The sequence below is a fragment of the Heterodontus francisci genome, chromosome 7, assembly GCF_036365525.1.
Source record: "Heterodontus francisci isolate sHetFra1 chromosome 7, sHetFra1.hap1, whole genome shotgun sequence".
Classification (NCBI taxonomy): domain Eukaryota; kingdom Metazoa; phylum Chordata; class Chondrichthyes; order Heterodontiformes; family Heterodontidae; genus Heterodontus; species Heterodontus francisci.
The window spans coordinates 70,526,321-70,552,378 of NC_090377.1; the positions used below are offsets into that span (position 1 = coordinate 70,526,321).

A 26,058-nucleotide genomic window follows, 5' to 3' on the forward strand; every position below is an offset into this window, starting at 1 on the left:
GGGGAGAGAGAAAGGGGGTGGAAGAGAGAAGGGGGGGAAGAGAGAAAGGGGGGAAGAGAGAAAGGGGGGGAAGAGAGAAAGGGGGGGAAGAGAGAAAGGGGGTGAGAGAAAGGGGGTGAGAGAAAGGGGGTGAGAGAAAGGGGGTGAGAGAAAGGGGGTGAGAGAAAGGGGGTGAGAGAAAGGGGGTGAGAGAAAGGGAGGAGAGAAAGGGAGGAGAGAAAGGGAGGAGAGAAAGGGGGGAGAGAAAGGGGGGAGAGAAAGGGGGGAGAGAAAGGGGGGAGAGAAAGGGGGGAGAGAAAGGGGGGAAGAAAGAGGGGAAGAAAGAGGGGAAGAAAGAGGGGAGAGAGGGGGAGAGAGAAAGAAGGGGAGCAAGGGAGAGAGAGAAAGAAGGGGGAGCAAAAGGGGGGGGAAGAGAGAAAGAAGGGGGAGAGAGGGAGAGAAAGAAAGAAGGGGTAGCAAAAGGGGGGGAGAGAGAAAGAAGGGGGGAAGAGAGAAAAGAGCGGGGAGCAAGGAAGGGGGGATGAGAAAGGGGGGAGAGAGAGAGGGGGAGAGAGAGGGGGAGAGAGAGGGGGAGAGAGAGGGGGAGAGAGAGGGGGAGAGAGAGGGGGAGAGAGAGGGGGAGAGAGAGGGGGAGAGAAAGAGGGGGAGAGAGAGGGGGAGAGAAAGAGGGGGAGAGAGAGGGGGAGAGAAAGAGGGGGAGAGAGAGGGGGAGAGAAAGAGGGGGAGAGAGAGAGAAAGAGGGGGAGAGAGAGAGAAAGAGGGGGAGAGAGAGAGAAAGAGGGGGAGAGAGAGAGAAAGAGCGGGGAGAGAGAGAGAAAGAGCGGGGAGAGAGAGAGAAAGAGCGGGGAGAGAGAGAGAAAGAGCGGGGAGAGAGAGAGAAAGAGCGGGGAGAGAGAGAGAAAGAGCGGGGAGAGAGAGAGAAAGAGCGGGGAGCAAGGAAGGGGGGATGAGAAAGGGGGAGAGAAAGAGGGGGAGAGAAAGAGGGGGAGAGAGAGGGGGAGAGAGGGGGAGAGAGAGGGGGAGAGAGAAAAGAGAGAAAGGGGGAGAGAGAGAGAGAGCGGGTGAGAGAGAGAGAGAGAGGGGGAGAGAGAGAGAGGGGGGGGAAGAGAGAGAGAAAGGGGGAAGAGAGAGAGAAAGGGGGAAGAGAGAGAGAGAAAGGGGGAAGAGAGAGAGGGAAAGGGGGGAGAGAGAGAGGGAAAGGGGGGAGAGAGAAAGGGAAAGGGGGGAGAGAGAAAGGGAAAGGGGGGAGAGAGAAAGGGAAAGGGGGGAGAGAGAAAGGGAAAGGGGGGAGAGAGAAAGGGGGGAGAGAGAAAGGGAGGAGGGAAAGGGGGGGAAGAAAGGGGGGAGAGAGAAAGGGAGGAGGGAAAGGGGGGGAAGAAAGGGGGGAGAGAGGGGGAAGAGAGAAAGAAGGGGGAGAGAGGGAGAGAGAGATAGAAGGGGGGAAGAGAAGAAAGAGTGGGGATCAAGGAAGGGGGGGATGAGAAAGAGGGGAGAGAGAAAGAAGGGGGGAGAGAGATGGGGAGAGAGAGATAAAGGAGAGAAAGGGGGGAGAAAGAGAGAGGAAGAGGGGGAGAGAGAGAGAGAAAGAGGTGAGAGAGAGAGAGAGAGAGAGAGAGAGAGAGGGGGGGGGAGAGAGAGAGAAAGGGGGGAGAGAGAGAGAAAGGGGGAAGAGAGAGAGAAAGGGGGAAGAGAGAGAAAGAGGGGGCGAGAGAAAGAAGGGGCGAGAGAAAGGGGGAGAGAGAGAAAGAGGGGGCGAGAGAAAGAAGGGGCGAGAGAAAGGGGGAGAGAGAGAAAGAGGGGGCGAGAGAAAGAAGGGGCGAGAGAAAGAAGGGGCGAGAGAAAGAAGGGGCGAGAGAAAGAGGGGGCGCGCGAGAAAGAGGGGGCGCGCGAGAAAGAGGGGGCGCGCGAGAAAGAGGGGGCGCGCGAGAAAGAGGGGGCGCGCGAGAAAGAGGGGGCGCGAGAGAAAGAGGGGGCGCGAGAGAAAGAGGGGGCGCGAGAGAAAGAGGGGGCACGAGAGAAAGAGGGGGCGCGAGAGAAAGATCGGGCGCGAGAGAAAGATGGGGCGCGAGAGAAAGAAGGGGCGCGAGAGAAAGAAGGGGCGCGAGGGAGAGAAATGAGAGGGTGAGAAATGAGAGGAAGAGAAATGAGAGGAAGAGAAATGAGAGGGAGAAATGAGAGGAAGAGGAGAGAGAGAGAAAGAGGAAGAGGGGGGATAGAGAGAGAGAAATAGGGAGAGAGAAAGAGGGGGAGAGAGAAAGAAGGGGGGAGAGGGAGGGGGAGAGAGAAAGGAGAGAAAGGGGGGAAAGAGAGAGAAAGAGGGGGAGAGAGAGGGAAAGACGGGGAGAGAAAGGGGGAAGAAAGGGGGGAAGAAAGGGGGGAGAGAGGGGGAAGAGAGAAAGAAGGGGAGAGAGAGAAAGAAGGGGGAGCGAAAGGGGGGAGAAAGTGGGGGAGAGAGAAAGAAGGGGGAGCAAGGAAGGGGGGGGGATGAGAAAGAGGGGGAGAGATAAAGAAGGGGGGAGAGAGAGGGTGAGAGAGAGATAAAGGAGAGAAAGGGGGGAGAAAGAGAGAGGAAGAGGGGGAGAGAGAGAGAGAAAGAGGTGAGTGAGAGAGAAAGGGGGGAGAGAGAGAGAAAGGGGGGAGAGAGAGAGAAAGGGGGAGAGAGAGAGAAAGGGGGAGAGAGAGAGAAAGGGGGGAAGAGAGAGAGAGAAAGAGGTGAGTGAGAGAGAGAGAGAGAGAGAGAGAAAGGGGGGAGAGAGAGAGAAAGGGGGGGAAAGAGAGAAAGGGGGGAAAGAGAGAGAAAGGGGGGGAGAGAGAGAGAAAGGGGGCGAGAGAGAGAAAGGGGGCGAGAGAGAGAAAGGGGGCGAGAGAGAGAAAGGGGGCGAGAGAGAGAAAGGGGGCGAGAGAGAGAAAGGGGGCGAGAGAAAGAGGGGGCGAGAGAAAGAGGGGGCGAGAGAAAGAGGGGGGGAGAGAAAGTGGGGGGGAGAGAAAGAGGGGGGGAGAGAAAGAGGGGGGGAGAGAAAGAGGGGGGGAGAGAAAGAGGGGGGGAGAGAAAGAGGGGGGGAGAGAAAGAGGGGGGGAGAGAAAGGGGGGGAGAGAAAGAGGGGGGGAGAGAAAGGGGGGGAGAGAAAGGGGGGGAGAGAAAGGGGGGGGAGAGAAAGGGGGGGAGAGAAAGGGGGGGGAGAGAGAAAGGGGGGGAGAGAGAAAGGGGGGAGAGAGAAGGGGGGGAGAGAAAGGGGGGAGAGAAAGGGGGGAGAGAAAGGGGGGAGAGAAAGGGGGGAGAGAAAGGGGGGAGAGAAAGGGGGGGAGAGAGAAAGGGGGGGAGAGAGAAAGGGGGGGGAGAGAGAAAGGGGGGGAGAGAGAAAGGGGGGGGGGGGAGAGAAAGGGGGGGAGAGAAAGAAGGGGAGAGAAAGAAGGGGAGAGAAAGAAGGGGAGAGGGGGAGAGAGAGAAAGAGTGGGGAACGAAAGGGGGGGAGAAAGTGGGGGAGAGAGAAAGAAGGGGGAAGAAAGAGTGGGGAGCAAGGAAGGGGGGATGAGAAAGGGGGACAGAAAGAGGGGGAGAGAGAGAGAAAGAGGGGGAGAGAGTGAGAGAGGAAGGGGGGAGAGCGAGAGAGAGGAAGAGGGGGAGAGAGAGAGTGAAAGGGGGGAGAGAGAGAGAGAGAGAAAGGGGGGAGAGAGAGAAAGGGGGACAGAAAGAGGGGGAGAGAGAGTGAAAGGGGGAGAGAGAGAGAGAGAGAAAGGGGGGAGAGAGAGAAAGGGGGGAGAGAAAGGGGGAGAGAGAGAGAAAGGGGGAGAGAGAGAAAGGGGGCGAGAGAGAGAGGGGGGGAGAGAAAGAGAGGGGGGGAGAGAGAGAGAGGGGGGGAGAGAGAAAGAGGGGGAGAGAGAAAGAGGGGGAGAGAGAAAGAGGGGGGAGAGGGAGAGAAATGAGAGGGAGAGAAATGAGAGGAAGAGGGGGAGCGAGAGAGAAAGAGGGGAGAGAGAGAGAAAGAGGGGAGAGAGAAAGAGGGGGAGAGAATGAGAGAGAAAGAGGAGGAGAGAGAGAGGGGGGAGAAACAAAGAGGGGGAGAGAGAAAGAAGGGGGGAGAGGGGGAGAGAGAAAGGAGAGAAAGGGGGGCGAGAGAGAGAGAGAGGGGAGAGAGTGAGATAGGGGGAGAGAGAGAGAAAGGGGGGAGAGAGAAAGGGGGTGGAAGAGAGAAGGGGGGGAAGAGAGAAAGGGGGGGAAGAGAGAAAGGGGGAAGAGAGAAAGGGGGAAGAGAGAAAGGGGGGGAAGAGAGAAAGGGGGGGAAGAGAGAAAGGGGGGGAAGAGAGAAAGGGGGGGAAGAGAGAAAGGGGGTGAGAGAAAGGGGGTGAGAGAAAGGGGGTGAGAGAAAGGGGGTGAGAGAAAGGGGGTGAGAGAAAGGGAGGAGAGAAAGGGAGGAGAGAAAGGGGGGAGAGAAAGGGGGGAGAGAAAGGGGGGAAGAAAGAGGGGAAGAAAGAGGGGAAGAAAGAGGGGAAGAAAGAGGGGAAGAAAGAGGGGAAGAAAGAGGGGAGAGAGGGGGAGAGAGAAAGAAGGGGAGCAAGGGAGAGAGAGAAAGAAGGGGGAGCAAAAGGGGGGGGAAGAGAGAAAGAAGGGGGAGAGAGGGAGAGAAAGAAAGAAGGGGTAGCAAAAGGGGGGGAGAGAGAAAGAAGGGGGGAAGAGAGAAAAGAGCGGGGAGCAAGGAAGGGGGGATGAGAAAGGGGGGAGAGAAAGAGGGGGAGAGAGAGGGGGAGAGAGAGGGGGAGAGAGAGGGGGAGAGAGAGGGGGAGAGAGAGGGGGAGAGAGAGGGGGAGAGAGAGGGGGAGAGAGAGGGGGAGAGAGAGGGGGAGAGAGAGGGGGAGAGAGAGGGGGAGAGAGAGGGGGAGAGAGAGGGGGAGAGAGAGGGGGAGAGAAAGAGGGGGAGAGAGAGGGGGAGAGAAAGAGGGGGAGAGAGAGAGAAAGAGGGGGAGAGAGAGAGAAAGAGGGGGAGAGAGAGAGAAAGAGGGGGAGAGAGAGAGAAAGAGGGGGAGAGAGAGAGAAAGAGCGGGGAGAGAGAGAGAAAGAGCGGGGAGAGAGAGAGAAAGAGCGGGGAGAGAGAGAGAAAGAGCGGGGAGAGAGAGAGAAAGAGCGGGGAGAGAGAGAGAAAGAGCGGGGAGAGAGAGAGAAAGAGCGGGGAGAGAGAGAGAAAGAGCGGGGAGAGAGAGAGAAAGAGCGGGGAGAGAGAGAGAAAGAGCAGGGAGCAAGGAAGGGGGGATGAGAAAGGGGGAGAGAAAGAGGGGGAGAGAAAGAGGGGGAGAGAGAGGGGGAGAGAGGGGGAGAGAGAGGGGGAGAGAGAAAAGAGAGAAAGGGGGAGAGAGAGAGAGAGCGGGTGAGAGAGAGAGAGAGAGGGGGAGAGAGAGAGAGAGGGGGAGAGGGAAGAGAGAGGGGGGGGAAGAGAGAGAGAAAGGGGGAAGAGAGAGAGAGAAAGGGGGAAGAGAGAGAGAGAAAGGGGGAAGAGAGAGAGAGAAAGGGGGAAGAGAGAGAGGGAAAGGGGGGAGAGAGAGAGGGAAAGGGGGGAGAGAGAAAGGGAAAGGGGGGAGAGAGAAAGGGAAAGGGGGGAGAGAGAAAGGGGGGAGAGAGAAAGGGAGGAGGGAAAGGGGGGGAAGAAAGGGGGGAGAGAGGGGGAAGAGAGAAAGAAGGGGAGAGAGGGAGAGAGAGAAAGAAGGGGGAGCGAAAGTGGGGGAGAGAGAAAGAAGGGGGAGAGAGGGAGAGAGAGAAAGAAGGGGGAAGAGAAGAAAGAGTGGGGATCAAGGAAGGGGGGGATGAGAAAGAGGGGAGAGAGAAAGAAGGGGGGAGAGAGATGGGGAGAGAGAGATAAAGGAGAGAAAGGGGGGAGAAAGAGAGAGGAAGAGGGGGAGAGAGAGAGAGAAAGAGGTGAGAGAGAGAGAGAGAGAGAGAGAGAGAGAGAGAGAGAGAGAGGGGGGGAGAGAGAGAGAAAGGGGGGAGAGAGAGAGAAAGGGGGAAGAGAGAGAGAAAGGGGGAAGAGAGAGAAAGAGGGGGCGAGAGAAAGAAGGGGCGAGAGAAAGGGGGAGAGAGAGAAAGAGGGGGCGAGAGAAAGAGGGGGCGAGAGAAAGAAGGGGCGAGAGAAAGAAGGGGCGAGAGAAAGAAGGGGCGAGAGAAAGAAGGGGCGAGAGAAAGAAGGGGCGCGAGAGAAAGAGGGGGCGCGAGAGAAAGAGGGGGCGCGAGAGAAAGAGGGGGCGCGAGAGAAAGAGGGGGCGCGAGAGAAAGAGGGGGCGCGAGAGAAAGAGGGGGCGCGAGAGAAAGAGGGGGCGCGAGAGAAAGAGGGGGCGCGAGAGAAAGAGGGGGCGCGAGAGAAAGAGGGGGCGCGAGAGAAAGAGGGGGCGCGAGAGAAAGAGGGGGCGCGAGAGAAAGATGGGGCGCGAGAGAAAGATGGGGCGCGAGAGAAAGAAGGGGCGCGAGAGAAAGAAGGGGCGCGAGGGAGAGAAATGAGAGGGAGAGAAATGAGAGGGAGAGAAATGAGAGGAAGAGAAATGAGAGGAAGAGAAATGAGAGGGAGAAATGAGAGGAAGAGGAGAGAGAGAGAAAGAGGAAGAGGGGGGATAGAGAGAGAGAAATAGGGAGAGAGAAAGAGGGGGAGAGAGAAAGAAGGGGGGAGAGGGAGGGGGAGAGAGAAAGGAGAGAAAGGGGGGAAAGAGAGAGAAAGAGGGGGAGAGAGAGGGAAAGACGGGGAGAGAAAGGGGGAAGAAAGGGGGGAAGAAAGGGGGGAGAGAGGGGGAAGAGAGAAAGAAGGGGAGAGAGAGAAAGAAGGGGGAGCGAAAGGGGGGAGAAAGTGGGGGAGAGAGAAAGAAGGGGGAGCAAGGAAGGGGGGGGATGAGAAAGAGGGGGAGAGATAAAGAAGGGGGGAGAGAGAGGGTGAGAGAGAGATAAAGGAGAGAAAGGGGGGAGAAAGAGAGAGGAAGAGGGGGAGAGAGAGAGAGAAAGAGGTGAGTGAGAGAGAAAGGGGGGAGAGAGAGAGAAAGGGGGGAGAGAGAGAGAAAGGGGGAGAGAGAGAGAAAGGGGGAGAGAGAGAGAAAGGGGGGAGAGAGAAAGGGGGGGAAAGAGAGAAAGGGGGGAAAGAGAGAGAAAGGGGGGGAGAGAGAGAGAAAGGGGGAGAGAGAGAGAAAGGGGGCGAGAGAGAGAAAGGGGGCGAGAGAGAGAAAGGGGGCGAGAGAGAGAAAGGGGGCGAGAGAGAGAGGGGGCGCGAGAAAGAGGGGGCGCGAGAAAGAGGGGGCGCGAGAAAGAGGGGGCGCGAGAAAGAGGGGGCGCGAGAAAGAGGGGGCGCGAGAAAGAGGGGGCGCGAGAAAGAGGGGGCGCGAGAAAGAGGGGGCGCGAGAAAGAGGGGGCGCGAGAAAGAGGGGGCGCGAGAAAGAGGGGGCGCGAGAAAGAAGGGGCGCGAGAAAGAAGGGGCGCGAGAAAGAAGGGGCGCGAGAAAGAAGGGGCGCGAGAAAGAAGGGGCGCGAGAGAAAGAGGGGGCGCGAGAGAAAGAGGGGGCGCGAGAGAAAGAGGGGGCGCGAGAGAAAGAGGGGGCGCGAGAGAAAGAGGGGGCGCGAGAGAAAGAGGGGGCGCGAGAGAAAGAGGGGCCGCGAGAGAAAGAGGGGGCGCGAGAGAATGAGGGGGCGCGAGAGAAAGAGGGGGCGCGAGAGAAAGAGGGGGCGCGAGAGAAAGAGGGGGCGCGAGAGAAAGAGGGGGCGCGAGAGAAAGAGGGGGCGCGAGAGAAAGAGGGGGCGCGAGAGAAAGAGGGGGCGCGAGAGAAAGAGGGGGCGCGAGCGAGAGAAATGAGAGGGAGAGAAATGAGAGGGAGAGAAATGAGAGGGAGAGAAATGAGAGGAAGAGAAATGAGAGGAAGAGGGGGAGAGAGAGAGAAAGAGGAAGAGGGGGGATAGAGAGAGAGAAATAGGGAGAGAGAAAGAGGGGGAGAGAGAAAGAAGGGGGGAAAGAGAGGGGGAGAGAGAAAGGAGAGAAAGGGGGAGAGAGAGAGAAAGAGGGGGAGAGAGAGGGAATGACGGGGAGAGAAAGAGAGAGGAAGAGGGGGCGAGAGAAAGAGGGGGAGAAAGAAAGAGGGGGCGAGAGAAAGAGGGGGAGAGAGAAAGAGGGGGAGAGAGAGAGACAGAGAGGGGAAGAGGGGGAGAGAGAGAGAAAGAGGGGAGAGAGAGAGGGGAGAGAGAGAGGGGAGGGAGAGAGAGAGGGGAGAGAGAAAGAGAGGGGAGAGAGAACGAGGGGGGAGAGAGAACGAGGGGGGAGAGAGAACGAGGGGGGAGAGAGAACGAGGGGGGAGAGAGAACGAGGGGGGAGAGAGAATGAGGGGGGGGAGAGAGAAAGAGGGGAGAGAGAAAGTGCGGGGAGAGAAAGTGCGGGGAGAGAAAAAGAAGGGGATTGAGAAAAAGGGGGGAGAGGGAAGGGGGAGAGAGAGGGAAGGGGGAGAGAGAAGGAAGGGGGAGAGAGGGAGAGAGAGAAAGAAGGGGGGAGAGAAAGAAGGGGGGAGAGAAGAGCGGGGAGCGAGGAAGGGGGGAGAGAAAGAAGGGGGGAGGGAGAGGGGGAGAGAGAAAGGAGAGAAAGGGGCAGAGAGAGAGAGAAATGGGCAGAGAGAGCGAAAAAGGGGAGAGAGAGAGAGGGGGAGAGAAAGAGAGAGGAAGAGGGGGGAGAAAGAGAGAGGAAGAGGGGGAGAGAGAGAGAGAAAAAGAGGAGAGAGAGAGAGAGAGAGAAAGAGGGACGAGAGAGAGAGAGAGAAAGAGGGAAGAGAGAGAGAGGGAAGAGAGAGAGAAAGAGGGAGAGACACAGAAAGGGGGAGAGAGAAAGACGGGGGAGAGAGAAAGACGGGGGAGAGAGAAAGACGGGGGAGAGAGAAAGAGGGGAGAGAGAAAGAGGGGGAGAGAGAAAGAGGGGGAGAGAGAAAGAGGGGGAGAGAGAAAGAGGGGGAGAGAGAGAGAAAGAGGGGGAGAGAGAGAGAAAGGGGGGGAGAGAGAGAAAGGGGGGGAGAGAAAGAGAGAGGAAGAGGGGGAGAGAAAGAGAGAGGAAGAGGGGGAGAGAAAGAGAGAGGAAGAGGGGGAGAGAAAGAGAGAGGAAGAGGGGGAGAGAGGGGGAGAGAAAGAGAGAGGAAGAGGGGGAGAGAAAGAGAGAGGAAGAGGGGGAGAGAAAGAGAGAGGAAGAGGGGGAGTGAAAGAGTGAGGAAGAGGGGGAGAGAAAGAGAGAGGAAGAGGGGGAGAGAGAGAGCAGACACTGACTACTTGTGCGAGCAAGAACAATGCCAGTTATCTCACTAAATAGGGAGAAATGCATTTTAAATCGGACAGTGTTTTGATGGCTTTAGAATGGCTGTACACTTTATATACAAATGAACTGCCCCTATGTCCGTGGCTGAGTCAATAATTTTTGCAAATGTCCATGGTACAACATGTTGGTGCCTATCCCTGCCCTTTTTCCCCAGAGCATCTTTTACTATGAGGCTACTAATTAAACTTACCTCATTGCACAATACTAGTTCAAGAATAGCTTCATCCCTAGTTGGTTCCACAATGTATTGTTCCAGGAAACTTCCATGAAAACATTCTACAAACTCATCTTACAGACTATCTATGCCAATTTGATTAGTCCAGTTTATTTGAAGATACAATTATTACATTGCCTATGTTACAAGCTCCAATTATTTCTTGCTTAATGCTCTATCCAACAGTATCATTGTTTGTGGGACCTAGAAACTACTTCCACCAACATTTTCTGACATTTGTTATTCCTAATCTCCACCCATACTGATTCTATTTCCTGTCTTCTGAGCCAAAATCCTTCCCAACAACTGTCCTTATGTCATCCTTTACTCTCAAGGCTCCTTTTCCATTCTGCCTGTCCTTTTGAAATGTTGTGTACCCTGAAATATTTATTTCCCAACCTTGGTTACCATGTAACCATGTATCTCTTATGGCTGCAAAAGACAAATAATAGAGTGCAGTTCAAGAATATTGTTCCAGGGTTTTTGTAGTTGATGCCTTTTGTGCCAGAATATCTAAAGCTGCACAGTACAGGCTGAATTTTATCACAGCCCATCACAGGTCCCGCTGGCAGCAATGGATGCGGGCGCTGTCACCGCACGTCATGTGTGTGGCCTGCTGACCGCAATCATGCAGCGGCTGATCCATTTGAATGCACAAGAACACAAGGAATAGGAGCAGAAGTAAACCATATGGCCCATTGAGCCTGCTCCGCCATTCAATACAATCATGGTTGATCTTGGGTTTCAATTCCACTTTCTGCCCACTCCCCATATCCCTTGATTCCCTGAGAGACCAAAGATCTATCTATCCCAGCCTTAAATGTATTCACTGATGGAGCATCCACAACCCTCTGGGGTAGAGAATTCCAAAGATTCACAACCCTTTGAGTGAAGTAATTTCTCCTCATCTCAGTCCTGAATGATTGACCCCTTATCCTGAGACTTTGCTCCCGTGTTGTAGATTCCCTGACCTGTGGGAACAATTTCTCAGCTTCTACCCTATCAAGCCCTTTCAGAATCTTGTATGTCTCAATTAGATCGCTCTCATTCTTCTAAACTCCATCGAATATAGACCCAATTTACCCAGCCTTTCATCATAGGACAACCCCCTCATCCCAGGGACCAATTTAGTAAATCTTTGCTGCACAGCCTCCAGTGCAAGTATATCCTTTCTTAAATGTGGAGACCAAAACTGCACACAGTATTCCAGGTGTGGGCTCATCAAAGTCCTGTCCAATTTTAGTAAGACTTCATTATTCCTATACTCCAATCCCCTTGCAATAAATGTCAACATGCCATTTGCCTTCCTAATAGCCTGCTGTAACTGTATGTTAACTTTGTGCATTCCTTGTACGAGTACACCCATGTCTCTCTGGACAACACTTAACAGTTTCACATCTTTAAAGAAAATTCCGCTTTTCTATTTTCACGACCAAAGTGAACAACTTCACACTTCCCTACATTATACTCCACTTGCCATCTTGTTGCCCACTTAACTCGTCTATATCGCTTTGAAGTCTCTCTATATCCCCTCTGCAGCTTACCTTTCCACCGAGCTTTGTATCATCAGCAAACTTAGATACATTTCTCTCTGTCTCTTCATCCAAGTCACTAATATAGAGTGTAAATAGCTGAGGCCCCAGCACTGATCCTTGTGGCATCCTACTGCCTACCAACTTGAAAATGCCCCATTTATGCCCACTTGTTGCTTCATGCCTGTTAACCAATCCTCTATCCATGCTAATATATTACCCCCAACACCATGAGCCCTTATCTTGCCTATTAATCTTTTATGTGGCACCTTATTGAATGCCTTTTGAAAATACTCCATCTACTGGTTCCCTTTTTTCTACCCTACCAGATACATCCTCAAAAAACTCTAATAAATTTGTCAAACAGGATCTCCTTTTAGTAAAACCATGCTGACTTGTTCTAATCATACTATGCTTTTCCAGGTGCAATGTTAAGACTTTCTCAATAATAGTTTGCAGTATCTTCCCAACGGCTGATATTAGGCTAACTGGCTTGTAGTTCCTAGTTTTCTCTCTACCTCTTTTCTTGAAAAGCGGTGTAACATTTGCCAATTTCCAATCTGACAGGACCATTCCTCAATCTAAGGAATTGTGGAAAATCATAGCCAGCGCATCCACTATCCCTGCAGCTATCTCTTTTAGAACCCTAGGATGTAGGCCATCAAGTCCAGGGGACTTGTCAGATTTTAGTCCCTCAAGTTTCTCCAATACTTTTTCTTAATATCAATATCCTTAATTTCCTCACTCTTTATAGCCCCTAGGTCACTGTCTATTTCTGGTATGGAACTTGTGTCTTCTACTGTGAAGACAGATACAAAATATTTGTTCAATGTCTCTACCATTTCCTCATTCCCCATGATGATTTCTCCTGTCTCTGCCTCTCGGGACCAACGTCTACTTTAGCTACTCTCTTCCTTTTTATGTACTTATAAAAGCTCTTACGATCTGTTTTTATATTGCTGGCTAGTTTACTCCCATATTTTATTTTTACCCTTTATATCAACTTTTTTGTGGCCCTTTGCTGGTTTCTAAAACACTTCCAATCCTCAGACTTGCAACTATTTTTTCCAACATTGTCAGCCTCTTCTTTTCGTCTATTACTCTCCTTAACACGGATGGGTCTTTCTGGACGCGTTTTTGTTTTTGAACGGAATGTACTTTGGTTGAACCCTTTGAATTGTTTCTTTAAACGTTTCCCACAGCTCATTTACCACCATACCTTCCAGTCTATTTACCAATTAACCTTAGCCAGTTCTCATCTCATATCTTTGTAATTGGCTTTGTTTAAGTTTAAGATTCTTGTTTGTGATTGAAATGTGTCACTTTCAAACTTAACATGAAATTCATTGGTATTATGATCACTATTTCCCAGTGGATCTTTTACTATGACATTGCTTATTAACCCTGCAGGAGGCATGTGGCCTGTCCCATTGGAGGACAGGGGCAGGTGTCAATATCATCAGCTGAGACGAAAGCAGCTGCTGGTGCCATATTTAAAGTGCTGCCAGCCCAGCTTCAACTGCTGCTTCACTTGGTGAATTTGATGTTGGTTTGCTTTTGCGCTGCTGACTCTCCCTGCCTGGAGACCCTGTGCTGCTGGCCATGACCTCCTAACATCAGGAGCTGACCGGGAGCCAAGAGGGCTCTGTCAGGCGGAAGAAACTGGGTAGTCCCACGGTTTAGCAACGTCTCGCTGCAGATTCTCCTGCAGGCTCCTCTTCCCAAGGGACAGCAAGAAGACAGCTTCCCACCTAATGAAGCAAACCTGGATGGAGATCACAGAGGAGATCAGCAGCTGTGGGATTACCTCAAAGCACAGCAGACCACCATGATACGCAAAACACTCGCTGGGGTACGCTGGAGGGCTCCACCAGATCAATCGAGGCACTGGAATCCCATCTTCAGAAGCCCAATGGCCTGCTCAATGGTCGCTCGAGTGGACCCATAGCAGATGTCCTCTGTTGCAATGCGAGGGTTCCTCACAGGTGTGAGTAGTCATGTATTTAATTGGTAATCTTTGTCCTCGAGAATGCATCCCTGAAGGTGAGCAGGTGACCAGAAAAGCTGTGGCACCTGGGAGTGCCGAAGTATCTAGGCGGCGTGGCCGCTTCCCGGGAAGTGGGCACACACCTGCAGGAAATGCTTTCAGTAGTCACAGAGTATTGTAGATTGATAGAATGGAAGTCCTTCCTGTTGATGAAGGCCACTGGCTGCTCCTTGGGAGTCTTGATGGCCTCATGCATGTAATATTGACACCTTGCACCTGGGCAGAATCCAGTGATGGCTCCGAAGTCAATGGTCATCTCTGACTGACTGTCAGGTCGGTCTGGTACTGCACAGCACCAAGCTGGCCCTCTTGAACAAGGCAATGGTCACCTCCGTGATGCAGTGGTCTGCTGCTCTTGGAGATGACAAACATCTCCCCTGTGAATCCCTGGAAAAATTCGGAGGCGGAAAAGTTAATTTTAAGGCCCACAGGCATTGGATGTCCACCAGAGCCCACAGGTCATAGTTCATCCTGCAGCATGGCACATAAGTCAGTGACAGCCTCCCTTTAGAGGTGCAGTCTTCGCTGACACTGCTGCTCCAACATTTGGAGGTAGTTGAGGCGAATACAGTACACTCTCTGCATGGATAGGCTCTTCTTGGCATGGCCAGCTGCTGTCGCTCCCCTAGTCGATCTTCACCAGCTTGCCCAGCTGCTGCCTAGCCCTGTCTCCCTCTGAGCCTCTGCTGTGCAGTGCAGGGGTCCACAAAGACAGTATGAGACCCAGCCAGCTGGTCGCTCCCTTTCCGGTGTGCTGTCCCTGGAGAGAAGGCTTTGCCTTTGGAAACTTCCACTTGCCACTCCCCTCTGAATACAGGCTAATGCCCTTCAGCGCCCACCCTTGCCGTGAGGGCTGCACCACTGTCGGGCAATGGCCGCCACTCTCCCCTGATCCCTTCCCGCATTCATCCAATGCTCGTCATGGCTGCTTTCCATGTGCAGCTCCAAGGCTTCGACTCCGTACTGCCACCTTTAACTAGGTGGGGATCAAAAGGCATGTTATCCCTGTGCACCATTAATTAAATTCGAAACCTTTCATAAAATCCGAGTGAGGTCCTTGCAAATACATATTAAGTGCCGCTCAGCAATTTAAATTGAAGTCATGCTGCATCATAGCAGCAATGCCGCCTTGGATTTTTCCTGCCACTGACAAAGTCCAGAACTGACGCCACAACGTCCAGGCAAGCGCATCCCCTCCCGATCTTTCGGCACCATCCCCACCCCGCACACGCTTCCAATCCCGCTCCTGCTGGCCAGATAAAATTCAGTCCCATATATCAAGTTATGAATCACATAGTGCATACACAACTAATGCTCCAATTTTTATACTGCTTTGTTGAACAAAAATAATAAGCAAAAGTCTATTTACGATGTAATACATATTAGTACCATCTACCAATAACAGGAACCCACTAAAAATGCAACCGTGAAAGTGATTTTCCAAATCAAAATTACACATGAAGCAAAATTGTGTTCCACTGCATTTCTTACACTATATATCTCACAAGTAGCATGAGAGTTTAGAAATGACTGAAAAATTAGCATAAGAATGCTTACATTCATGTGATCTTTCTTTATAATTTTAACAGTAGCTTTAACTCATTTAAAATGAATGGATTAAAATAGTAAACAAAGGACTATCAGACAATGTATTAATATTGCAAACTATAATTTCTATGGATCAATACTTTGACTACATCTGCTGGTCCAGAAAATTTGTTAAAAAAAAAGTTGCATTCTAAATACTAAATATGCTAATAGAGTTTCACAGATGTCAGTTATATACCACACTGTAAAAACGCAGTTTCTCATGCATAGTATGGATTTTTTTTATGAAGCGTGACTTTCCTGTGATATTAATATACAATTTCACAAATGTGTATATTTCTAGGATGAAGTGTGCTTCAAACACTAAGAATTTTTATCTAATAATGTTATCTCACATATATAAGTAAACGTACTAAAGTATTTCACTTCAGAATATTTTCAACATAATGCCATCAACCGCTCTTAGATGCCATCTTTTATATCAAAAGAAGAAAATCAAGCATTGTAAACAGATGGGGAAAAGTTCAAGGTATTAAATCCCAAATCACCAACTATGCTGGACCACCATCCTTTCATAATTCAGCCCCTTCTGTTGGAGATCTGAAAATATATTCCAGACAGATGACATGTTAACAGAATCATTTCATGGTTCAGTGTTTTCTCAGTATGATTTATCTCCATCTGCAGGTATTGGAGGGCCCTATTCAGGAGATTTATGGGTAGCATCCAAGAATCCATTTTAATAAGGGAGACATTGTGCCACATGGAGAAACAAAACATTAATGTCTGGCCCAATATGGGTAACCAGTTTCTGTTTGCAAACTGATTTTTAAAAGGATTAACTAAAAATGTTTTCAATATCTATCAGCTCCTCAACAATCCTTCAGTTTAGCTGAAACAAAACTTGATCAAAATATATAACACAACTAAATACAGATGCACATACATTTGAAATTGATTTCTTTCACCTGAAGCCCTATCATCTTTGTGCTCTAGAAACAGCTCAAAATATGAACAGTTTTTTGTAGTAATTTGGAATTTCATTTAACAGAATTTGTCAATAATTGCAAATCTGCATTCTCTTCTCTACCTATAATTCTCATGCCCTGTTTTACATAAATGTAGAAAAAACAAGATAAAATACTACTGAATATCAATTTTCTCACACTCTGTCATGTTCATTTCTAGGTTCTGGGTACGGTGGATGGAGATAACATTGTTATGCAGTGATCTTGCCACCCTAATCTAAATATGAATAGGAGCTAATCAGAAATGCAAATTGTAACCAAAAGGGCCTGTGATAATAACTGTCTGATGGTGGAGATAAAAAGGTCAAGGCTTGTATTATTATGGCTTTTAAATTCTCATCAGCAGTAAATAGCTATAAGGAGGAAAAAGGCAATAAGAACAAATTATTTCTGATATGCAATGATTTGGGCTCTGGCAAGAAACAATCCATGGCAGTCAGTTTTTCATGCTTTATCAATCATCTATTCCCTTAAAAAGGGATGCAAAATTAATTGCCACTTAGTTGCTCAATTGTCAATCACATTATATTATAAGTGGAGTGAAAATTCATTGAAATAAATAAATGATTGAAAAAAAAAACTTAATTCTAGTTCTGGAAAATAACTCATCCTAATCCCTTCCCCACCTTTCCCATTTTATCTGCAATATTTCTGAACAGAGAATTTTACAAAGTGCTCTTCACAATTTAATAAAAATTGGATACACAGCTGGATGAAATGGAAGATACATATTAGTATTTTGATTGTTTTCTCACTTACAATTCTGAGAATGAATGTCTGTGGGCAACACAGATGTGATTAAAAAAAAACAAGCTTGTTGGCATGTTACTGTTTAAATTTAAAGAGGATAATAAATACAAAAAGAATTTCATTGCCAAAAATGTATCCTTCGAATTAAGTTGATTAAACACCTTGGACATTTTACTACATTAAATGCGCTATATAAATACATGTTATTATTGAAGTCTAGAATTACTTCTTGCAGAGATTGTTTTTTTTATAATGCACGTCCTGTTGTTATTTAAAAAAAAACTTTTATTCTGCATAGAATTTGCATACCTAAAAAAAATGAACTGACTAGAAAGTGCTCAGAAAATCGAGAGTAATACATTTTCAACATAAGCTGCATAATTTTGATCTACAAGTATTTCATCTGAACAAAACCAGTATACCAATTTCCATGAACCTGCCCATCATTCAGACTCAGTTAATGAATTAAATTCTTTCACCATAATGATCTTTTCCTTTCATTTTGGTAAACTGCCTTTTTTGTATTAATTTTTTGGCTCATTACTTCCTCTCCTCTTCCTTCCATTGGATTGTCAATGTTGCCACCTGGACCATGTTTCTTTCTTCAGACAAAGAACAGGGGGCTGGACTAGCTCAAGTCTGGACCTCTGACTGGCAATCTATCTGGAGATCAAAAGCTGTGCATCTATGGAGTAGGATTGATCAAAAAGCTTTTGTTCCTCTCAGAAATGTACCAAAACACGACTGCAAACTGTTCTGTTTAATGGACTGATTGAGAGCTTCTGAAACTTGCACAGTCGGGAAGATTATATTAGCACAACAGTCACTGTGAAGAATTCAAACCTAGATCCCCCTTAAATAGGAAGAGCGTGTGTGTGTGTGTGTGTGTGTTCGTGTTCTACCAGATACACCCAATATTCAGTAACTGAAGAGTTAATGTGCAATTAATTGGCAATACCTCATTTAACAAAAATAGCTTAAAAACACAACATATGGAAGATATTTGACTTCATCTTATTATTTGCATATTTCTAACAATGATCTTCCAGATTTTCATATTGTAAAATTGTTGGCATTGAAAACCTTTTTCTGATCTCATAATTGGTACAATTTTTCATACTTTTTGCATAGGATTGTAATAGTTAGTAATTATCAAATAGAAGTAAGCCAAGAGAGCCATCTAGTGACATACCTTGGAATCTTAAAGAGTGCTTTCACAGGATGCAGATCAGACAAAGGTGGTTCACCATCACCAAGCTCAATTGCTGTAATACCTAATGACCATACATCACATCGGGTATCGTATGAGTAGTCAAATTGTTGTTCACAAGCAATGACCTGTTAATTAATAATATTTTAAATTTCACAACTTTATTTATAATCCTACTAGTAGTTAGATTCGCACATGCCAGCATTTTGTGCTTCATTACATATTTGAAGGAAGCAAAGTCAGATTTATATTACAACTCTATGCTATAGGTCAGTGCAATTTACCTAGGAGTACAACATTAATTATTATGCTGGCAAATACCAAATACACAAAATATAAAAACTGATGATTAGTATTCACTCTGTAAAACTCTTTAGACAACACCAACATTGTTTGCAGCATATAATAATCATTGACATAAGCCATATAACATTTTTTCTCTAACATTATCAAATTATGCAATTAAAAAATATTCTAAAATAAAGCTATAGTAAATTCATCACCATTATTAATAGTTAAGGGTATTTCCAAAGAGCTTCATGCATTGTTCACATTCAAATGAAGCAGACTGGATCCACTTATTTCACTGAATATCAAATCTCTATATATTCTGCTCAGCTATTTTTAACCACCAATGCTTCAAAGTTCTTCCAATCTAGAACTTTTGCTGACAGGAATAAATGGGAACATGCAAGTATCTTCCTCTGGAACATGTAAAACTATTATAGTCAAGTGGGAGGGACTCCATTATCTCTCGGCAAATTTGCCAACATTCGCCATTGGTAAAATAAATCCAACTAATTACTCTACTTGCTTGCTCAAAATTAACACAACAAGCACTTTTCTGCTTCTCTGAAAGCATTTATACAATCTTTCAAAGTAATTTTTCTGCCCAATACTAAGCTCTGGAAAAATTGGGAGCATTTTTCTGATAAACAGAAAATGTACTGTGATTGTACATGTTTGCGTCACATCTACATGCTTATAACACATCAACATCAGTGTAAAATTAGGATTCAAGTTTCACAAAATGAAGCTTTTGATCTATAATTTTGTAAGTGATGAGTTCTACTTAAATACCCTACTGTCCTTTAGAATGTAAGGATTTTGCTTCTCTGGATTGGGTATTGTTACGAAAGTGCTTCTATTTTTTATTAATTTTTTTTTTGAGTACTTGGGTTCTAAAACTGAAAAGGATTCCATAGATGCTGGACTTTGTGATTTTTTTTTAAAAAAAGGTCATTGGAAGGTCTTTTGGACTTGGCTTGTAAACAACCCTAACTGGAACTCGCCTGTCTTCATTTAAGTACCCAGGGGGGGATTTATAGGAGTCAGGAGGCTTGATTCTTGGGATATTATTTTTGGTTTCGCTTTGGACAGTCCACTGGGGTGTGGATAGTGTTTTGAATGGAGTTTAAAACTCAACCTGCCAAGGACAAAACCTTAGCTCAGCCTTTTCCACTTCTTTGAAAAGCCTGCCAGCTTTTCCATCTCTCTGAGCTCTTAGATGCGAGTGTAAGAAATAGAGAAATTGATAGTGCATTCCTCCTGAAAGGCCTGACAGAAACCCCTGTTGCTGCATTTCTCCTGGAAAGTCTACCAAACTGATCTTCAACGTTGCCCGAAAAGAACTGTTCTAGGAAGATCCCAGTGACAGCCGTCTATGTGTATTTGGGCCGCCAGAATAAAGAGACAACTGACATCTTTCTACATCTCCTTTTTTCTTGAAGAATTAGCAAGTATTTGGCCAATTTTTAGTCTTTTTTTGTAACAGAGCTCTAAAGAGAAAATGTCTTTATTTTTCGGTTAACCTGTGTGTGTGTGACAGGCTAAGGTGAAAAGGGAACGTTCATATTTCAATCTGTGTGTTAATGCTTTGCTTCATTACTGATTAAGTCTTGTTTTATAATAAACAAGTAATTTTGTTGTTTATTAAAGAAACCTGGTTGGTGCATTTTGTTCTGGGATAAAGAGTAGAGTGTTTAATTGAACACATTGGTAACTAGGTAAACATTTAAATATATGTTGTGACCTGTGGAACTAGAAAAGACAGTGCACTCCTCCCACCTCAGTCGTAATATATAATTGGGGGCTCTGTGCGGGATAGCCCAATGCTGACAATGTGCAATTGAAAGTGGGGTAACAGTAATTGAAAAGAGGAAAAGTAAAAAAAAAAGTTCTTGTGCATTAGAGTAGAGTAAAGTTTACATTAGCGGAATGGATTTTTCAGTTGCTACGACCTTTCTGGGGAAGGAGGACTTATCCCTGAGCGATTTGAGAAATTTAACCAAGGTTAAGCTAATCGCATTGGCAGCAAAATTGGGGGTAGAGTTAAAACCAGGGGCTAAGAAAGCAGAAATAAGTGAAGAAATAGCACAGCATTTGCAATTGGAAGAAGAAAAAGGCGAACCAGATGGTCGTGCAGTTGAATTAGCTAAAATTAGCTTGAAATTCAAAGAGAAAACCAGGAAAGATATTTGACAATGAAAAAACTTGAACTAGAATTTTAAAGAGAAAGTGAAAGAGAAGGAAGAGAATTCGAATTAAAAGGATGGGACTAAGACAAAGGGGTGGTCTGGACTCCAGTGAAAGTTCTGGTGAGGAAAGATCTGACTCCATTCCAGGACCCAGTAGAGAGCTGTTTAAATTTGTGCAAGCCCTCCCAAAGTTTGAGGAAAGGGATGCAGAGGCATTTTTCATTTCTTTTGAAAATATAGCCAGACAGATGAAGTGGCCGAAGGAAAACTGGACACTGCTTATGCAAAGCAGGTTGATGGGCAGAGCTCATGAAGTTTATGCTATGATTTCTGAGGAGACTTCTGCAGATTATGAGATGGCAAAAAATTCTATTCTCTCTGCTTGTCCCCTGAAGCTCATTGGCAGAAATTTCAGAACCTCCACTGACCATCTAGGCAGACTTATATAGAAATTGAGAGGGTAAAGCAAATTAAATTTGATCGTTGGATGTGGGCACTAAGGTAGAGACCATGTTTGAGAACCTTAGGAAACTAAGTCTCCTGGAAGAATTTAAAAATTCACTCCTTCCATTAGTAAGAACCCATGTAAAGAACCAGAAAGTTTCAACAGCCAGACAGGCAGCAGAAATCGCTGATGATTACGAGCTTGTTTATAAGCCCAAACCCTTTGTCCGTCACCCCCAAAAACCCAAGAAGGATAGAAGGTGGGAGGGTGAAAGGAAGGCAAGTAGCCGAGGACAAGAGGGACAGCTGGGAAAAGGAACTCCTCCTTAGGTCAGAAAGCAAGATGCTGAGGGTGGAAGTGAGGTCCGCAAGCCTAAGTGTTACCATTGCCACAAGGTGGGTTACCTGCGTGCAGAATGCTGCAAGTTGCGGGGTAAGCCCATGGGTCTTATTGGAGTACATAAAGCCTATGCAGAGAAATGGGCCCTGACCGAGAGTATGACAGATCAGAAAGATCAAAATGAGTGCGGGGGACATGAACAGAATACCTGAGAGTTACAGGGAATTCTTATCAAAAGGAAAAGTAACTCCTTATCCCTCAAGTGAGCCAGGTAAACCTATAGTTATGCTTAGGGATACAGGAGCCACCCAAACTCTTTTGCTGGGGAAAGGCATAATCTTTCCACCAGACAGCGCACTGAATGCCAAGGTTTTAATGAATGGTATCGGCGGGGATATATACCCGTACTTTTGTATCAGGTGTAGCTAGAGTATGACCTATTGTCTGGAATGGTAACTGTAGGAGGTGTCCATAGTTTGCTTGCAGACAGAGTTGACCTACTCCTGGGGAATAATTTGGCCGGAACGATGTAGCTTCTCCAGTAGTCACGGAAAGACCAAGTGAAGTCAAAGAGATAGAACAGTTGCAGGAAACGTTTCCAGGAATATTTCCTTCATGTGTAGTGACCCGAGCAATGGCTAAACAAGTTCCATTGTCGGAGGTAAAATTGGCACCACAAACAGATGGCCAAATATCTGAAACTTACTTCGGGGATTTGGATAATCCAAAGGAAAAGTTTAATAAATCTTCTCTGATCAAGGCTCAGCAAGCCGATCCAGAGTTAAATAAAGTGGCACAATTGACTTGAACTGAAGATGAAGCAAAGGGAGTTCCAGACGGGCACTGGGCTGAATTTTACAGACATCCCAATGTCGGGAGTCAAGGCGTGGGGAGGCGGGGACAGTGGGGGGGGGGGGGGGGAGGGGCCTGAAAATGCCTCCTAGAGTGGCCCACCACAGACCTCGATGCTGGGAAGGCCCGGTCTGACATTGCCAGCAGCAGAGAGGATGTGCGGCAGCCCCATCCGCCACTCAGCGACAGAAGTCCAATTTAAGTATTTAAATTTATTAAAATAAACAAATTAATTACCGGTTTGCTCCTGCCGTCTGTTCTGCAGCAATATTTGTGCCAGTGGCCAGCACTCCCCGCCTTTGGATCCCCGTCTGTAGACCGAGGCGGAACACTGGTGGGGAGGGGCGAGCAGGTAAGTTTCTCAGTGCAGAAGATGGGGAAGCAGGGTCAAAGTCATATAACTGGTGAAGGGGATGGTGGGCAGGGTTATATTTATTTATTTTTTATTTAGAGATACAGCACTGAAACAGGCCCTTCGGCCCACTGAGTCTGTGCCGACCATCAACCACCCATTTATACTAATCCTACACTAATCCCATATTCCTACCACATCCCCACCTGTCCCTATATTCCCCTACCACCTACCTACACTAGTGTAAAGTTTATGCACCTTGTGGGGGTGGGAGCGGGGAAGGTCAGCTGGACAAGGTAAGTGTTTTGTTGCGGGGTGGGGGGGAAAGAGACCAAGTAATTAATTCTTTGGTTATTGGCGGGTGGGAGAGGGGCAAAATAAATTTATTTAATTTTTTTTACAACAATGTAGCTTTAAAAATTGAAATGAAATGGTCGGGCTCGAAGCCCTTTAAAAATGGCATCGGCACCTGCGCACAGGCAGCTGATGCAATTGGCGGGGACGGACAGCCCGCCCCCTCACGCCATCGGGGGGTGGTCCGCCCTGGCTATTTGAATGAACCGCCGCGCTGAACATCGCGGTGGCTATGTGATAGACTGCCATTGTTTTCGCCCGCCGTCAATTTCAACGGCATGAGTATAAATTTCAGAGCACTATATTAAAAATGGGATTCTGATAAGGACGTGGAGACCTCTTCGCAGACCTGCAGATAAAGAATGGACAGTAGTTCACCAGATAATGGTATCGCCGAAGTATTGCCGGGAAATATTAAGGATAGCCCATGATATTTCTATAGCAGGACACGTGGGGAACCAGAAGACCCAATCACGTATAGGTCCACTTTTTTACTAGCCAGGTCTTTCCAAGGACGTGGTACAGTCTTGTAAAACGTGCCATACATGTCAGATTGTGGGAAAACTGCAAACTGTCATAAAAAGAGCATCTCTAATCCCCAAACCAGTTATTGGGGAACCATTTAGTAGGGTATTGGTAGACTGTGTAGGACCTTTATCGAAAACAAAAGCGGGACACCAATATATAATCACCATCATTGATATGGCTATTCGGTTCCCAGATGCCATCCCCTTGAGAACAATTTCTGCTAAGGTAGTGGCAGAGAGGTTAACTCAGTTCTTCAGGAAGTTATGGGTAATTTGGGTATAACACAGTTAAAGTCTTCGGCATACCACCCACAGACACAAGGGGCTTTAGACAGATACCATCAGACCCTCAAAACGCTAATCAGGGCATACTGTTGAAGGGGTTATTTAGACATGTGAATTAGAAAGGCAGCTCAGCAGAATATAGTTAAGTCAGGATGGGAAAAAGACAGACAAGCTGTTAGGGCAAAGGCAAGATTAGGGAGTAAAGGTTGATAGCTGGGAACTGTACAGACTTCACAATCCACATACTGTGGAATGTTGTTTAGTGTAAAACAAAGAGATAATGGATCCAGGCTAGAGACATCTGGAGCGGACACAGGTAAAGTCTAAGAACAGTGTATTCATTGGAGTGCATGATCAATTATCCGTTGTTCAACCATATTACTAGAGAAAAGCAATATATAAGTTTATATCCTTGTGTGTAAATCATAACACTATCTAGGACTGCCTGAGGTGGACTCACTTTGCATATGCTCGAATAAATGATCATTTACCTGTACTTGAGTCTCGTGTGGTGATTGAGTTGTCCCACAACACTGTCATGAATATCCCCACGCTTGGGATAAAGGACTAAAATTTATTTTGTTTGCCACTAGGGATTCACTTAATGAGTCTACCGGTTTTAGTCCTTTTGAATTAGTTTATGGGCATGAGATAAGAGATCCTCTAACACTAATTAAAGCAAGATTTTTAAGAACAGAGGGACGAATCTTCTGTGTTAGGTTATGTATCTGTGTTTCGGGAATGGCTCATAAGAGCCTGCAAAGTCGCTCAGGAACACCTAAAAACTTCCCAAACATCCATGAAGAAATGGGCAGACAAGCATGCTGTTACAAGATTGCTTGTTTCTTTCATAAAACATATCTTAAAGAACTTATAGTTGAATTCTGGAAATTGAGTCATATGGAGATTGCTGAACTTTGTGTTTTAAAAAACAAAAGGGAAGGTCAACAGAAGGTTGGCTGGTGGACATGTCTTACTGGAAAGCATCTATTTGCAAATAACCCAGCAGAGGCTTGTGCTTGTGACTCTGAAAGGATGTTTGCAAGGGAATGACAGGCCAGGATTTAGGGTTGTCATGGGACTTGTTTCTGGAAGTTGATTTCATTTTGAACTGTTAAAGTTAGTTGGTTTGGGTGAAAACAGAAGGAAGGAGTTACTTTGTGCCTGCCAGGAGAAGACAGCTCATATATTTCTCTCTTTGAAGAATCCCTGCATCTTTAAATAATTTCTGCATCAAGTTGTACTGTTTCCCCCTGTATTTGAAGAAACCTTCACTGTTACGTCGCTGCTATAAGACCTAAGAAAAATCCTTGTTGCTGCTACCTGCTGTAAAGCCTGACTGGAGCATTCTGTGCTGCATCTTTTGGAAGCCTACCCAAACTAATCATCAATATCACCTGCAAAGAATCATTCTAGGAAGATTCCATTGACAGCCGCCTATTCGCCTTTGGGGCACCTCGCCAAAACAAAGGACTTCCATACCTTCTTTTCAGTCTAAATGTTTTTTTCCCTTCTATTTCTTTGCAACAGCTGTAAACAAAAATCCTTTTTTTCCCCGGTTAACCACTTGTGTATGTATGTGTGCGCGCGAGTGCTAGGATAAAATAAGGGGCTTTAATATTCCCATTTGTGTGTATGTTGTACTTCATTATTGGTTAAGACTTGGTTTATAATAAATGGATAATTTAGTTGTTTATTAAAGAAACCTGGTTGGTGTGCTTTATTACGGGGGAAAAATAGAGTACATGATTGATGGTTTCAGTAAGTGGAAAAATTTAAATATATGTTGTGACCTTTGGAGAAGTGAGACTGCACTCCTCCTGCGTTGGTCCCAACAATGCCAAGACCCGAAGATTTCAAGCAAGGGTTGAGGTGTTGGTATTACTGCCTTAACAGGGTGAACCGCTGAAATAGAAGCAAAATACTGCGGATGCTGGAAATCTGAAATAAAAACAAGAAATGCTGGAAATACTCAGCAGGTCTGGAAACATCTGTGGAGAGAGAAGCGGAGTTAACGTTTCAGGTCAGTGACCCTTCTTCAGAACCGCTGACAGCACGGCTCAGTGGCCCATATAAAATGGTCAAAAGAATTGGTAAAGTAAATAATTTGATTGACATCCCAGATCGCCGGTAAAAAAAATCAGCTGTATCATATCAATATGTTGAAACAATATCATTGCAAGGAGGAGGATAAGCAAGCACAGGTATGTCATGTAGTAGGGACAGTGAAGGATGAAAGGGATAGTGAGGTGAGGCAGAAGGAGACCTAGACAATTCTCAAATTGAACCTCCTACTTCTGGTTAGCTAATACTGGATTGTTAAGGAGATTGGCCACTATGCTTTCATATTTAGATGCAGAACAGCAAGAAGACTTAACAAGGCTACTCAAAGCATGTAAAGGAGTCTGTAGGGACAAGCCAGGATGTACAACCTTAGCCATACATGATGTGGTAGTAGGGGAATTCTTTCCAATAAAGCAGCATCCTTATCGCTTAAGTCCAGAGAAACAGGCCCAGGTAAAAGCAGAAATCCAATACATGTTCGAAAACCACCTAACTGAATCCAGTCAAAGCAGCTGGAGGTCCCAAGTGGTGTTAATGCCAAAACCTGACAGTTCAACTAGACTCTGTATAGACTGCAGAAAGGTTAATGCAGTAACAAAGGCAGGTTCCTACTCAATTCCTCGCTTGAAAGACTTTATTGACAGAGTGGACAGTGCCACATTTCTTACAAAAATAGATTTGTTAAAGTGTTACTGGCAGGTTCCTGTAACACCCTGAGCTAAAGAAATGTCAG

The 26,058-nt window shown here is 46.9% G+C and overlaps 1 protein-coding gene across 6 annotated transcripts in view; it reads right to left on the minus strand.

The window, feature by feature from the left end:
- Positions 1-26,058, minus strand: part of myo3b (myosin IIIB) — a 756,411-nt gene that overhangs the window by 608,031 nt on the left and 122,322 nt on the right. For all 6 annotated transcript variants that reach the window (XM_068035378.1, XM_068035376.1, XM_068035375.1 and 3 more), the window contains exon 7: positions 17,613-17,758. In XM_068035378.1, the coding sequence (XP_067891479.1) occupies positions 17,613-17,758 (146 nt within the window). The remainder of the gene's footprint in view (positions 1-17,612; positions 17,759-26,058) is intronic.